This window comes from Cibotium barometz, chromosome 3 (assembly GCF_041138505.1).
Source record: "Cibotium barometz isolate CiBa-2024 chromosome 3, ASM4113850v1, whole genome shotgun sequence".
Taxonomy (NCBI): domain Eukaryota; kingdom Viridiplantae; phylum Streptophyta; class Polypodiopsida; order Cyatheales; family Cibotiaceae; genus Cibotium; species Cibotium barometz.
Window position 1 is genome coordinate 37,666,620 of NC_141048.1, and position 16,276 is coordinate 37,682,895.

Below are 16,276 nucleotides of genomic sequence, written 5' to 3' on the forward strand. Positions count from 1 at the left end.
TAATTTATTCTACTCCTTATATCAAAAAGCTCTAACATACCACATTACTTGGGCAAATTTAAGATTCAAATTTGTGTCATGGCTCTTCCGATGATCTCAAAATATGTAGACAATAAATTTTGAGACCTTACATAATCACAATATGATCTCGGATGATCATTTTTTACGAATTTCCACCAACTAGGCTAGACTTTATGGTTTTCGTCATGGGATTGTAATTTAAAAATCTTGCTTGCTTGAAGTTCAATTTGAGTTGTTTGCATATATGCGCTTCTAAGATAAAAATAAAATTTCTCATTCCAAAAGATTCTTAAAACTCAACTTTCTCTCTCTAACTTTTTACTTCGTAAATGCAAAGATGTTTACATACCTGTTGTGGGCTTAGGGAGGGATCTTACATTCACCCCATATTCGAACTGACTACCTGACCTTGGCTACACAAGAGAGGTGGCTAGTCATGTAGATGGATGTAAAATAATCTTTTTTTAAGAATATCTTAAGAAAGAGGTCAACCACCTAAAGTGGTTATCAAGGTTTACTAGCAAATTGACTTTGTACGTATTATTCTTTTAAAATACCCAACTAAAGTAAATTTGTATGTTTTCTCTCAACATAGCAAAAATAATTATCATCCTTTTATGTGGACTACCTCGTGTTAATCAAGAACCATGAAAAGAAGATCACATAGACTAAGGAGATGTTGGACATAGAGTTTAAAATGATATACCTTAGACTCTTTACATTTTATTTTTTGAGATTGAAGTGTGACAAGAGCCAGATTGTATTTTCATCTCTCGACAAAATTATGCTGGCAATATACTAAATGGATTTTGTATGACTGAGGGTAAATTAGTTGACACTCTTATGGAGGCTTATTCAAAGTTGTCAACAGAAGACACTTCTCCATTGGTAGATGAGTTACAATATGAAAGACTTGTGGGGAGTCTAACCTTCTTGTGCAATCTTCTTGCGCAACACATGACCAAACATCAACGTTGCACATGACCAGACATCAACTATGTAATTAGTGAGTTGAGGAGGTTCTATGATAAGTCCTCGCAAAACCAATAGAAGCTAAGGATGCAAGTATCAAAAAACATCAAAGATTCACAAAAGTTATACCTCGAGAAAGACCTCTAGATTTTGTGACTTAGATTAAGCAAGTGCTTAATGATAGCAAGATGTCCATAACAAGTTACAATCTCTTAAATATGGAGTTATCTCATGGATCAACAAAAAGCAATCTATCATAGCCCTTTTATACATACAGGCTGCATACCAAGATACTTGCTTTGTTTCATGTCAAGTGGTCTAATTAAGGAGATGTGGGAGCAATCTAGGAGCGTCTACCGAAGCTCCAATGTAACAATCAAAGTTGCATATCATTTACAAAGAACCACATATGCAAGTTGAAACTCCCATTTGATCACACTAACGATAGAGGGAGGTCTTTTCTAAACACAATGTCATTGGTTGCAAGGACAACAGGCACCAAACAACCTTGGATGGGTCAAAACGATTAGTGTAAAACTACCCCAATTGGGTGATCCAATTGTCACAATTCGTATTTTCTTACATTACTCCCTACATAAGAACCCCTTCAATTTCGCAAGTCCAGCCAAAAAAACAATTGCCTAGACTTTAATTGCAAAAGATCCTCATGAATACCATCAAGAATGGAGCAAGAATTATCCCATGCAGTGAATTAAGACCATCAATATCGCCTAGATAATCTATTATTCAACTTATTCCATGATTTTGCAATCACCAAGGAATCCCCAAGAAGCATCAAACATCTCCAAGAAATCCATGGAGCAATTTTTAGAGCAAGCACTAGACCCAAGAAAACAACCCCCACCTCTATAATGCTTGCATTAGATTTGGAACACCCTTGAGCACACAAAGAGTGGAGCATATGTATGCATGCAAGCATGACGCCTTCAGGTCCCTAGATCACCTTGTCCTCATGTAAACCATTGTGTTTGTCCTATACCACACAATAGGCTACCTACATGGAGAGTGGAGCTTATGTGTTCATGCAGAGTGGAGCCTGTGTGCATGCAGAGCATGTCTAGATCACCTTGTCCTTACGTAAACCATGGTATTCGTCCTATACCACACACGATAGCTACCTACATGGAGAGTGGAGGTTATGCATGCATGTGAGCATGAGGTATCCAGATCCCTATGTCACCTTTACTTATGTAAACCATTGTATTTGTTGGCCCCACACGATAGCTACCTACAGGATTTGACAACCCATGACGCTACCTACCTTTACTGACAATTCTTACGTTTTAAGGAAGAAGTCCATCTACAGCATGCGGCAATATAGGAACTAAATGGCACATTCCAAAACCTGGTATGTGGTATACAGGTTGCCTTCTACAGAAATTGCTTAAACTACAATTAATCACAAATTTGCCCAAAATATTGCTTGAGAGGATAGCAACTCCCTAATGTCGTAGGGACAGGCTTGGCCATAATATGTGCACCTTGAAGGACAGGCTTGGCCACAATGTGGACCTTGTTGGGTTTACTTGGCCTCACCAGTTTCATGAGATGATCGGAGTGTAGCTCTCATCATAGCCCCACTGACAAGGCATGTCATGAGTGTTTTACTTGCATGAAACCCGCTTTCAATACTCACCTGTGGGGAATATGCAATTAACTGTCTGCATGTCAAAACTAGCCTGAAGAGACCATCCAGATAGTAAGCAGCACCACCGTGCAAATGATGGCCGGGAGTAGTTCTCATGCACGTCACTACAGAACATTTTAAAACCATTTATGAAAATCATGTCCTCATTTGTGGCCTTCTATATCACAAAGAAAAGTTATTTCAAGGCTTCCAGTGTATCTCATAAGGCCTAATGAAGCTACCACTACCATGACCAAGCCTTGACAATTTAATGCACGGAAGCATATTCTAAATGCTAGTAGTTGGATTCACTCTGCATTAACAAAAATTCTTGCTAAATCTCATAATTACAGAACCAATGGCACACATGGAGTCCCTCTTAAGACTTGCTCTGCATTAAAAAATCTTAAATAAAGCAGCAACATGCCAAACAGGAATCTTTTACATTTGCTGACCACCTAGAAGTCTGTGTTACCTGTATTGAAAATCTACAGCTTGAATTCAAGTGTAATGTAAAGCAGCAGCAGGATTCTCATTCTACCAAATAATGCTGCTGCGTTACAATCCCACTCATTATAATCCCACTCCGAATATCAGGTCAAAATTTACAAGCTATGATAAGTAATAAAAGCTACGAACAGTTGATCTTCGAGATCAAAAGAATGGCAAGCCTGGTGAAACCTCTCTCTGCATACGAATGTGATGCCTTGACCACAACAAGTATACCAGCAGCACACATAATCAATAAATTAGCCTTCTAATAGGATTGCATGGATATGCAGAAGAAGACAAACCTGTCATGTTGAGGCATGTCATGTCTAATGCCATGACAGGTGTGTAATTGGAGAACCAATCATCCCCACTTGATGATGGCAGAACCCCAAGTAAGTCCAGCTCCAAAGCCTGCCGTTGCTAATATATCTCCAGGTTTGACCTTGCCACTTCTGACTGACTCATCGAGGGCCAAAGGAATAGATGCAGCGCTGGTGTTCCCATAATTAGCCAGATTTGAAATGACCCTATCAGAGGGGATTTGTAACCTCTCAGCAACTGCATCTAAAATCCTCTGATTTGCCTGCAAACCATTTTCCTTCATGTTTCAGTTCACACAAACAGGAGAAACAAAAATGCCAATTGAAGGATACATTCACAAAAGCAAACATTGTACTGAACTGCAATGTTCACATTTCAGCCCTTTGAGCCAGTACCTGATGCAGTAGTAACCAGTCAAGGTTGTGTCCGCTGAGGCCTGCTTCTTGCAAAGCTGCTTCTATGGCTTGGGGAACACAACGAACTGCGAATCGGAAGACTTCTTTTCCATTCATTTGTAGACAAGCTGGTGAAGCTCTTGATGGTAGAAATGTAGCACCATTCAAATTACCACCATCATCCATTGCTTTTTGGTTTATGCTCTCATAGAGAGCATGAAGATGTCTGCAACGTAAATTCACTAAGATTCCATTTGCAAGCTTTGCCCATAAAAAAGGCATCCGGAAGGAAGTGTGACTAAACCTCCAAAAATTACAAAAAAGGATAATGGATTATTGAAAGTACTCAAAATTAACAGAAAGAAGGCAAAGACTGTACTTTTGACCATGTCCATCACTGTGGAAGTCAAAACCGAGCAGACCATCTTGGTCATTGCTGGCTGCCTGCCAGATATAAAGCGACGTATAGAGAACACTCATAAGGCCTAAAATCCTATACTTTAAGCCCGAAACAGTGGTTCACTCAGAAGCTTCCTAGTGAGTGCCATGTGCCAAAAAGCAATGTATTTGCATTATACCTGAAGAACTACCGCACCAGCAGCATCCCCAAATAAGATGCAGGTTTTTCTGTCAGTCCAATCCACATACCTAGATAAAGCATCTGCTCCCACTACAAGAACATTTTTAAAGCCCCCTCCTGCCCCCCCCCCCCCCCCCCCCCCCAAAAAAAAAAAAGGTTTCAATATAACAATTTTCATCAGCAACTTGCTCAAGACAGTTCCACAGCACCAGCAATTTACGCAAACCTTTGATATAGCGAGTACCCGTAACAAGCCCTAATACAAAACCACTACAAGCTGCTGTGATATCAAAGGCCAAAGCCTTAGTGCACCCTAGCTCTCTTTGAACCTGCATCCCAAAAAGAGAGGTTATAAACCTCAAAAAAACATGCAATAATGCTTATCTAACTCTTAAGTTACCTACATTTTTTTGGGTAACATAATATATAATATATATTAAGAAGAAAAAGGATCTAGTACACATGTCTCCTCCACTGCGGCTTGCCCATGGAGCTCATTATATAGATAACCAGGCCACATACTAAGTCCTCATCGATAACCTTTTGGTAAAAAGCTATAAAGGATAACTTTTACGAAAGCAAAAAATGTTTGGAAAGATAACACCTGTGGAGCACTACCAAACAAATCGTCTGGAGTGGACGTGCATAGTAACACCAAGTCGACATCTTCTGCCTTCACTTTTGCCATTTCAAGAGCTTTTCGTGATGACTCCACTGCCAATTTAGTAATTGTTTCGCTGTCTGAGACACCAATGACAACGCAAAGGCATTTAAGTATTATTTATTACAAGAATAGATGGTATCTCCCAAGCTAAGAAGAGTTCCACCAAGTCACTGAATTGTAAGGAGAGGAGAGATTTACAAACAATTTATAGGGGGGTGCAAAAATTACAAACACACTTTTAGCAAAAGCACACTTTTTACAACTCTTCTCCCCTTCCTTAAACACTGTTTCTTAATCACTTGATTTCTAATTAATGCTTTTACTTCTCTTTAGTGACTGCACAGGCTCGAACTGGGGAGGACAGCCGGTATTGGCACTGGCAGCCAACAGAAAACAGTAAACTGCCATTCAGGTCAAGCCTTGTGGGCTGAAATACCCACGATCATGGTTAGGCACAATATTGACACACTTACACTATTATTACTATTAAACAACGGCGAAATGGCACAACACAATACAAGATAGCAATGCTGAAAATGAAATGACACTTGCACTAGGACCAATACTTTCCTAGTGTGGACACTGATGATTCTTTGTTCATCTTGAAGGTTACCACTTGTCTTGGCCTTCATCCAAAGACTTGAGGAGTGCGTCGGGAGGGTCCTCCTAGGACGTCTCACCTGGCTTCCTCATAGACTAATGGAAGCGATTGTGGGACGGCTTCCAACCTCCGGAGGTCACTCTTTTCCTCTGGCAAGTAAGTCACATGCCTTATGCAGTTGGCACGTGGCTAGCCATTGGTGGTTGCGTAGTGCACAAGGTGCAACCAGTTACCAACCACAGGAGTCCCAACACCATTGCCTTTGGGACTGTCCCAAAGTACAGCAAGAGTGACTGAGGATTCTTCAACTGTTCACGGCCTCTCAGACTTGTTCCCAGGTCATTACTTGGGGGACAGTTGCCTAGGTGATAGGGCCCCTTCCTCTTGGACAGTGCTACTGACCTCACTTGGCACTACATACATACATACATAAATGTATGTATGTAAACATACATAAATGTGTGTGTGTGTATGTAAACATACAGAAATGTGTGTGTGTGTGTGTGTGTGTGCACATATATATACATGCATGCATGCATACATACATATACATATATGTATGTATGACAATATGTGTGTTTACATACATACATACACATATATGTATATATGTGTATGTGTGTGTGTGTGTGTGTGTGTACATACATACATACGTGTGTGTGTGTGTGTGTGTGCATACATACATACATATATATATAGCATGCATACATACATACATACATATACATATATGTATATATGACAATATGTGTATATATGTGTGTTTACACACACACACACACACACACACACACACACACACTATGAACAGCATCACACCCTGACACATCCAGTGCTCCTGCATCACAACACAGACTCCCAAACTGTCTCTCAAAAGAGAACTCGCATCACAGCACAGCATACCATACAGTTGACACACCTGTACAAACCCTCTCTACCTTCCAAGGGTACTATCCATCTCTGTCATGGATTCCCTATCCCCTGTCCTATCAGTAGCAAGGCTGTACCAAACATGTGTCCACTCCTGTACCTTCTGCCTACATGTGACCTATCTCCTGGAGAAACCCAAAAACATGTTTCCTCGAGAAAAACCTACGACCTGTTTCCCTTTGAAGCTTATGTCCTGTTTCCATACATCAAGTTGCCTGTTCCCTCATGAAACATATGGCAACATAGAGATGCCCATAGCTGTAGTTCCCAGCAACGGAACCTTGAAACCGGCCTCTGATAGAAAACCAGAGTGCGGTAAGAGCTAACACCCGTCCACTTGTAGTCTAGATGATAAACAAAACACAGATTGGAGCTAGAGTGCCCAAATCTGAAAACACAACGACACCTGTTGGCCCCAAAGCTTGGCGCCCCTTGCGGTATTTCTTTATTCCATTAAAATAATATGTATGGCTGAGTACAACACAAAAACCAGCCAAGAGTTTACACCTGTAGTCCAATCTGACTGCCCACAAATCCTTCTCAGCACAGAGGATCTATGCACACAGATCTGTGTCCTCAAGCAACACACTGTGTCTCCCTCTGATCAGCCAAGATCACAAAGCAGGCCAGCCATGGGCATACATCTGGCATAACTCATAAGCATGATACATATTCTCAGCTCAACATACATGTGCTGTTCAATCCCTGTCTTAATCTCTTGTCAATCTGCTATACTCCTCCTCTCACAAGGAGCCAGATAACACATACCTGTAGCAGACATCAAGCAATAGAAAGAGAGATGGATGAACAGAGTCAAGGCTTACCAAGTTCAGCTCGTGAGACAACTCTGGAGGAAGCAACAGCACCAATCTGTGCCTGCAGGCACTTGAACCCACAATCCTGCTTCACACATGTGCTTGCACTTGCCTGTATCTTCCTCCTGATGCTCACTCCTATGCTGTCCTTGAAAGTACAGATCTGAAAATCAGCACTGTACTTGATTGTACCGCCTCGGGATGCGTGCCAGGCGTTGTACTTGCAAAAACAGCCTGCTGTCCACTTCTGTACCTGTCTGAATCAGCCTGCACAGGTCTGTCCAGCACCTGTAAACACTTCTGCAGCAACTGTACCTTCTGTACCTTGCTGCCCGTACACTGTACGGCAGCCGTACCAAGTGTACCTGCTGAAAAACACACTGCACAGCCTGTACTGGGCTTCTGCGCAGCCAACCAGCAGCAGCTCTGTGCGCCGCCAGTAACAGGGGAGAGAGAGAGAGAGAGAGAGAGAGTCCTGCTCTGGCCGTACAGTGCTGTACGGCTGGTTCTCTCAGAAAAACAGCAACAGAGCTGATCTTCAGCAGCCGCCTCCCCTTCCTGTGCTTTTCCACGCTTGTACACAAGTGCATGAAGGAAGCCTCTCCTTTTGCTACACGACTCCCCAAAAAGGAAGGAGAGAAAGTGAAGAGAGAGAAAACCTCCTTCCTAAGTTAATCCCTAGGGCCCCAACTTAATAAGTTCCCTAGGGCCACTAAGGCCTAGGGGCAACTTTTATAAACATTAAAAGTTAATGTTTTAATGTTCCCCCTTCACACCTAGGGTTGTCCACACATCTTTAAACACTGTCCGGGCACCCCCCATGTGAATCATAAAATATTCTGACCCTGCAACCACCATGCCCACACTTGTCCTGCTCCATTTTCACAGGGCCATGACATACCCCCCTCTTGAAAGATGGCAAGCGTCCTCGATTGCATTCTGGTGATGCATCAAAATATCCAAAGTGAAATATACAATATGGCAAGATCAGCGTCCCAATCTCTCTGAGCCATACACATGTATCAACATTCACTGCAAACCAATGGCATAGTAATAGTCCAAGTTGTATACCACTGTGAACCATACATATCCACAACAATCTCCATGTGACTAGTACACATATATCATAGAAGTCCCATAAACAGATGTACTGTCAGCCTCAGTACCTTCGGATGAGATAAAATCTGCACCAAGCGACCGCTAGATGTCATCTGAGCCTGTCTGTATCAAGGGAGTGGAGGTGCTACCCCCCTCTTGAGCATCAGGTAATGCTCCAGACCCATGCTCTGCTGAACCTGAATGAGCCACAATAAGAGTCGGCTCTAACTCAAAGGCATCGAGATAAAGCTGCAAAACCTGAGGTGAATCTGTTAAGTCACCTTCCTCCATCCACTTCGCATCCATCGGTGAATAGTTCTTGAACTTCACAAGATAGCGACGGGAAACTTTACCTCGTACCTTCCTTTCTTTATGTGCCAGTATCTGCGCTGGAATGAGAACCTCATCAAGTTCCTCAACTTCCGGCTGAGCCTCATCTGATACATCCTCAGGCACATCCCCACGGAAAGGTCTAAGAAGACTCACGTGAAAAGCATTGTGAATCCTCCAGTGATCTGGTAACGTCAAACGATAGGTTACCTCACCAATCTTTTCCAAAACCTGAAAAGGCCCATAATATCGCATGCTCAGCTTAGGGAATAAGCGCTCTTTACCCTTCATCTTCTTGAGTCTAGCCTTTTCAAAACGCAAAAGAACCCAATCACCCAATGCAAACTGTAAATCACGTCTGTGACGGTCTGCGGCTTTCTTTTGCTTCTGCTGAGTTTTCTGGAGGGCCAACTTAACTCTCCGATAAGCTTCATCCAAGCTCTCCACATACTGATCAGCCTCAAAAATCTTATCCTTTGTATGCAAAATGGGTGGTATCTTCTTCCCTCCTTCGACAATCTCAAAAGGCGCCTTGCCTGTCGAGCTATGTACAGTGTTGTTATATGCAAACTCCACCAAAGGAAGATACTTTTCCCATTGTTGCTTGTGCTCTGACACATAACACTTTAGAAGATCCAACACTGTCGAGTTAGCCTCTTCTGACTGACCATCTGTCTGTGGATGAAATGACGATGAAAACTTGAGAGTTGTACCCATGTTGTCGAACAACCCTCTCCAAAACAAACTCGTCATCCGTGGATCACGGTCACTAATGATAGACGTAGGCAAGCCATGATACTTGAAGATGTTCGCCATGAACAACTTCACCATATGGTCCACTTTAATTGTCTTCCTCACGGGAATGAAATGAGCCTGCTTACTGAACCTGCATATGATTGTCCAGATGCCATCATTTCCCGTTTGTGTCCGTGGAAGATCAAATACAAAATCCATGGCAATGCTCTCCCAAGGTCTATCCGGAATAGGTAAAGGCTGTAATAACCCTGGTGTCTTCTGACGGTCAAACTTTACCTTCTGACATACAATGCATTGCCTCACAAAGGCATCAACATCTCTTCTCAAGATTGGCCAATAAAAGAAAGTCTCCACTGCTTTGACCGTGGCGTCAATACCTCTATGACCTGCATACGGTGGAGCATGACTTTCAATCATAACCTTGAGTCGCAATGGCCTGGTAACACACAGTCTGCCATGCATCAATAAAAACCCATCTTTGAGAGTGTAATGCTCATGCCGCTGACCCTCAAACATCTGATCATACAACTTTTCAAAATCCTCATCATGGGCATACTGCTCTTTCATTTCATCAAGCTCATGATGATAAGCAAGTGAAACTGCAGAGACCTGTGGCTTGCGTGACAAAGCATCTGCCACTACATTCTTTTTGCCTTCCACATGCACAATCTGGAAGTGAAACATTGACAAAAAGTTTGCCCAACGCATATGCTTCTCTGAAAGCTTAGTCTGCGTGAGGAAATATCGCAAAGTCTGATGATCTGTCTGCACAGTGAAATCAGCCCCAAGCAAGTAGTGTTTCCATGTAGAAAGAGCGTGAATTACAGCCAACATCTCTTTCTCATACACCTGCAAATGCTTCTCGGCATCTTGCAAAACTCTACTCTCATAGGCTATCACATGTCCCTCTTGCATGAGAACTGCACCAATGCTACTTCCACATGCATCACACTGGACAACAAAAGCCTTTCGGAGGTCCGGTAACACCAATACTGGGTCCGAAGTAAGCGTTTCTTTGAGCTTTTTGAATGCTGTAATTTCCCGATCAGCCCATCGAAACGGAGTTGCTTTCTTCGTCAAAGCATGAAGAGGCGAAGCAATTTCAGCAAAGTGCCGTATGTAACGCCTGTAATAGGAACACAATCCTAGAAAGCTGCGTACATCATGCACGGTCCTCAAAGCTGGCCAATTAAGTATTGCTTCTACCTTGGCTGGATCCATACGGACTCCATGACCAGACACAATATGCCCCAAGAAATGTATGTCCTGCAAGAAAAACTCACTCTTCTTGCCATTAACCACCAATCTATGGTTTCTGAGTTCTGCAAACACAATGGCCAAATGCCGTCTATGCTCTTCCTCAGTTTGTGAATGCACAATCATATCATCAAAGAATGTGCCCACAAACTCTCTATGAGGTCTGAAAATCCTGTCCATCATTCTGTTAAATGTGGCAGGCGCATTTGTCAAACCAAAGGGCATAACCAAAAACTCATACAACCCAAACGTGGTTCGGAATGCTGTCTTATGCACATCCTCGGGTCTAATGCGTATCTGATGATACCCGCTTTTCAAGTCAATACGACTAAAAACTGTGGAGCCCTGTAAGCAGTCCAAGATGTCATCGATCCTCGGTATGGGGAATCGATTCTTGATGGTATTCTTATTCAGCGCCCTGTAATCAATACACATGCGCCAAGAACCATCCTTCTTCTGCACTAAGAGCACAGGTGAGCAAAAGGGTGATGAGCTAGGCTGAATCAACCCCTTATTCAAAAGCTCCTGCACCTGACTCATAATCTCTTCCTGTTGGGCTGCACTAACACGATACGGCGGTCTATTCGGTGGAGTGCTACCAGGAATCAGATCTATGGCATGATCTTCTGGCCTCTCAGGAGGTAATTCTCCTGGCAATGACTCGGAAAAACAATCTTGAAACTCACTTAAGAAATCAGCCCTGTCCTTATCTAACATCGACAAATTAGACGTAGACTCATCATCCTGTGCATCCTTTACATAAATCAAGTACGCGGAAAGATGCTTTTTCATTACTGATGAAATCGCCGAAGCGGATACAATAGGAACAGATTCCCCTTTGAGTTTTACATCCAATACATGCTCTTTCCCTCTATGAGTCAGAGTAATTTTTCTATTGTAAGTATCCACCACCGCATGTACCCTGTGGCACCATGGCATCCCCAACAAAACATCACAGCCATCCAAAGGCATGATGAAGAACTCCTCGCTGTCCACATAACCCTGCAAATGAAGCCGAAGCTTCCCAATGATAGGAGTAACGGGTTCTGCATACCCTGGACAAGCCATATTAGCCTCATGTAACGGCCCCATCTCCTCTGCGCGAATCCCCAATCGGCCAGCCAAATCTGGTGAAATGAAGTTGGCTCTAGCACCTGTGTCAAAGAAGATCAAAGCATTCTGATCTCTCACTTTGCCCCATGCCCTGCACAACTCTGTAGCTTCACCACTTAGCTGCTCACCCACAAGATCAGGAACTAAGCCTGCAGAAGGCTTTTGTTTCTTTGGCTTGGGCTCTCCTTTATTGTCAGGATCCTTCTTGGACGTTCTTTTGGGACAATTGAATGACATATGCCCCTCTTCAGTACAGTAAAAACACTTTTGAGCGTCTCTCAAAGCCTGTCTTTCCTCAGAAGTCCTTTTGGGCATTGGCAACTTCTTATACTTTGTCTCTGAAGACCCTTTAGTATCACGAGAAGCATGCCCAAATTTTTCAGCTTTCTTGCCCAATTTCTTACTGCCCTTAAACCCAGATGAACCACCTGTGAGTAACGCATTAGCTGTCATAGCATTCTCAATCATCTGTGACATGTTCGTTACTCTTGTCTTTATACAGTAATCTCGTACCTCCTTGGGCAGCCCACAACAATACTTCTCTACCTGCTCAGATAATGGCACGGCACGATAAGAAGTCACTGGGAGTAGAGCTTCCCAAAACTTCTTGTTATAATCCTCCAAATTATCACACTTTGAAGCATCCAGCTTGTGCCATGCTGTCATAACATCCACCTCAAATGTAGATGTGAGCCATACGGAAGAGAAAACCTGTTTGAATTGGACCCATGTGGTGGGTGCTATGCCCTGCAAAAGAAGAGTAGACCACCACTGCAAAGCATTGCCCTTGAGAAAAGTGGCAGCTTTCCTCACCTTTGAGGACTCTGTGTAATTCCCACCAGAAAAAGCAGCATCAAACTGCTGTAAAAAGGTAAGTGCTTTCAATTTATCCTTGGCCCCACTGAAAGTGTCAAACTTCACTGCAGCTCCCCCTTCCTTGTAATCCTTCGCCTTTCCCATAGGCGTTAGATTATCATATGGAAGTGGTTTCGTGAGATTGCTGCCCCCAACATTCATACCCATCATTGGGTCAACATTTCCCATTCCAACACCAGGCATACCATACATCCCAGCCATGTTTCCATACATTCCATGCTGCATACCTGGCTGCATGCCACCAAACATATTGCCTTGCATCCCAGGTTGCATGCTTCCAAACACATTTCCTTGCATACCGGACTGCATACCACCATACATATTCCCTTGCATGCCAGGCTGAAAATTGGCTCCAAAAGGTCCATACATACCCATGCCTCCCTGAGGATAACCCCCAGTCATGGATTGAAACACTGAGCCACCACCAAAGTACCCTGGATGCATGTTCTGCTGAGGAATAGGTGGCTGTCCATAAAAGGAACTCTGTGGGTTAGCACCAAAAGCATGCTGCATGTTCGGAAACTGGGCAGGAGATGGATCCTGTGGAGTGGTACCACTATGACCATGAGAAGGATTCTTCGAACGAACCTTCTTCTTCTTTTTCTGGGGCTCTGTGCGGGGCTCTGTGCGAGATCTCATAAATTCAGCAAATCTCTCACTCTGTGTAAGCTGCATAAAAGTATCCATAACACCAGCCAAGCGATCTTTGAACCGAGCATCATCATCCTCTTTACCATGCACATCTTCTGGCTGTGTTACATCCTCATAAGGCTCAACATCTGCAGCCTGTTCTCCTGCAAAAATATCCTCAGATACATCTCTTTCAGGAGAAGACTCTTGCTCTTCTTCTTCTTGATAGAAGTACTCTTCCTCTGTATCAGACATGATTGCTGAATTTTCAGCGATGGCTTTATCCAAAGCAACCACGAGCTCACCCCCTTCAGAAAGTTGATGATTGGTCCCGGGGACGGAACCTTGAAACCGGCCTCTGATAGAAAACCAGAGTGCGGTAAGAGCTAACACCCGTCCACTTGTAGTCTAGATGATAAACAAAACACAGATTGGAGCTAGAGTGCCCAAATCTGAAAACACAACGACACCTGTTGGCCCCAAAGCTTGGCGCCCCTTGCGGTATTTCTTTATTCCATTAAAATAATATGTATGGCTGAGTACAACACAAAAACCAGCCGAGAGTTTACACCTGTAGTCCAATCTGACTGCCCACAAATCCTTCTCAGCACAGAGGATCTATGCACACAGATCTGTGTCCTCAAGCAACACACTGTGTCTCCCTCTGATCAGCCAAGATCACAAAGCAGGCCAGCCATGGGCATACATCTGGCATAACTCATAAGCATGATACATATTCTCAGCTCAACATACATGTGCTGTTCAATCCCTGTCTTAATCTCTTGTCAATCTGCTATACTCCTCCTCTCACAAGGAGCCAGATAACACATACCTGTAGCAGACATCAAGCAATAGAAAGAGAGATGGATGAACAGAGTCAAGGCTTACCAAGTTCAGCTCGTGAGACAACTCTGGAGGAAGCAACAGCACCAATCTGTGCCTGCAGGCACTTGAACCCACAATCCTGCTTCACACATGTGCTTGCACTTGCCTGTATCTTCCTCCTGATGCTCACTCCTATGCTGTCCTTGAAAGTACAGATCTGAAAATCAGCACTGTACTTGATTGTACCGCCTCGGGATGCGTGCCAGGCGTTGTACTTGCAAAAACAGCCTGCTGTCCACTTCTGTACCTGTCTGAATCAGCCTGCACAGGTCTGTCCAGCACCTGTAAACACTTCTGCAGCAACTGTACCTTCTGTACCTTGCTGCCCGTACACTGTACGGCAGCCGTACCAAGTGTACCTGCTGAAAAACACACTGCACAGCCTGTACTGGGCTTCTGCGCAGCCAACCAGCAGCAGCTCTGTGCGCCGCCAGTAACAGGGGAGAGAGAGAGAGAGAGAGAGAGAGAGTCCTGCTCTGGCCGTACAGTGCTGTACGGCTGGTTCTCTCAGAAAAACAGCAACAGAGCTGATCTTCAGCAGCCGCCTCCCCTTCCTGTGCTTTTCCACGCTTGTACACAAGTGCATGAAGGAAGCCTCTCCTTTTGCTACACGACTCCCCAAAAAGGAAGGAGAGAAAGTGAAGAGAGAGAAAACCTCCTTCCTAAGTTAATCCCTAGGGCCCCAACTTAATAAGTTCCCTAGGGCCACTAAGGCCTAGGGGCAACTTTTATAAACATTAAAAGTTAATGTTTTAATGTTCCCCCTTCACACCTAGGGTTGTCCACACATCTTTAAACACTGTCCGGGCACCCCCCATGTGAATCATAAAATATTCTGACCCTGCAACCACCATGCCCACACTTGTCCTGCTCCATTTTCACAGGGCCATGACATTCCCACTGTTCCTTTCTAGCAGGAAGAAAACAATCTGCTCCATGAGCACGCAGCCATGCGAGCTTGCTTCACTCCCATGCCAAGAAACATAACCAGATGACCTGTACTTGTAGCTAGAAACCCAAGTACATTGCTGAATTTGCAGCCAAGCAAAAACAGCCCATAAACTGTCCCAAAACAATCCTGAATCCAAGGCAAAGAGAAACTGAAAATTCCATCAGATGAACGCCATCGACATGATGTCTATGTTCATGGAAATCCAGCCCCTGTCCACCTTTGTGTCCAAAGAAACCAGCCCTTGTCTACTCTTCAGCAGAGGGAGAGAGAGAGAGAGAGAGAGAGAGAAAGGAGGCCTGTGTCTCTATTCTGTAGCACAGCACAGCAGCCAGCCCTTTCTTCTCCAAAAAGCATGCAAAAATAGACACCCAGATGCGCCTATATTGCCTGTAGCGCAGCCCGCCAGCAGTACCCTCATGCTGTCCATACAGGCCTGCATCTATCACCTGGACCAGCCGCCAACCAATCTGCAGCAGCCGTACAGATCTGCCACGTGGACTGTACCTGCACATGCGCCGCCTTCAGCAGTCTGATCTGCCACGTGGACAGTACCTGCACAGCAGCCGTACAGTCCTGCGCACAGGCCCTTCTGTGTGCAGCCAGCATGCAGACTACCTCTCCCCAGAAAAGCACACGCTTCCTCTTCAGATAGGCGCCTGAATATCCAGATGAGCAGCCCTCCTCCTGGAAAAGCACACCCACACAAAAGATAGGCGCCTCCCTGCTTTTTCTGCCCAACAGCCCCTCTTTTACCAAAAAGCTCACACGTGGCCCCAAAAATAGCATAAGGGCCACGTTTCTTTAATGAAAGGCTTAATAAATGATTTTAAAGGTTTTTAAACCTTCAAAGCTAAAATCTCTTTGCCCCCTTTCACACATGGGGTTGTCCACACATGGGCTTCCATCTTCACTCTCACCTGATGCCATTCACACTGTCCAC

At 44.0% G+C, this 16,276-nt stretch overlaps 1 protein-coding gene across 3 annotated transcripts in view; it reads right to left on the minus strand.

The window, feature by feature from the left end:
* Window positions 1-2,651: 2,651 nt before the first annotated feature.
* LOC147640025 (beta-ketoacyl-[acyl-carrier-protein] synthase III A, chloroplastic-like) overlaps window positions 2,652-16,276 on the minus strand; it is a 49,617-nt gene continuing 35,992 nt past the window's right edge. The window contains exons 3-9 of one of the 3 annotated variants that reach the window (XR_015262329.1): window positions 5,034-5,170; window positions 4,656-4,758; window positions 4,428-4,546; window positions 4,229-4,293; window positions 3,850-4,075; window positions 3,436-3,716; window positions 2,652-2,766 (exon numbers count right to left, since the gene is read on the minus strand). Coding sequence is in view for 1 of the 3 variants with exons in the window: in XM_086776336.1 (XP_086632462.1) it covers window positions 3,495-3,716; window positions 3,850-4,075; window positions 4,229-4,293; window positions 4,428-4,546; window positions 4,656-4,758; window positions 5,034-5,170 (872 nt within the window). In the remaining 2 variants the exon portion in view is untranslated. Of the gene's footprint in view, window positions 2,767-3,014; window positions 3,717-3,849; window positions 4,076-4,228; window positions 4,294-4,427; window positions 4,547-4,655; window positions 4,759-5,033; window positions 5,171-16,276 lie in introns of those variants that run through there. The other 2 variants (XR_015262327.1, XM_086776336.1) reach the window with 2 other exon arrangements.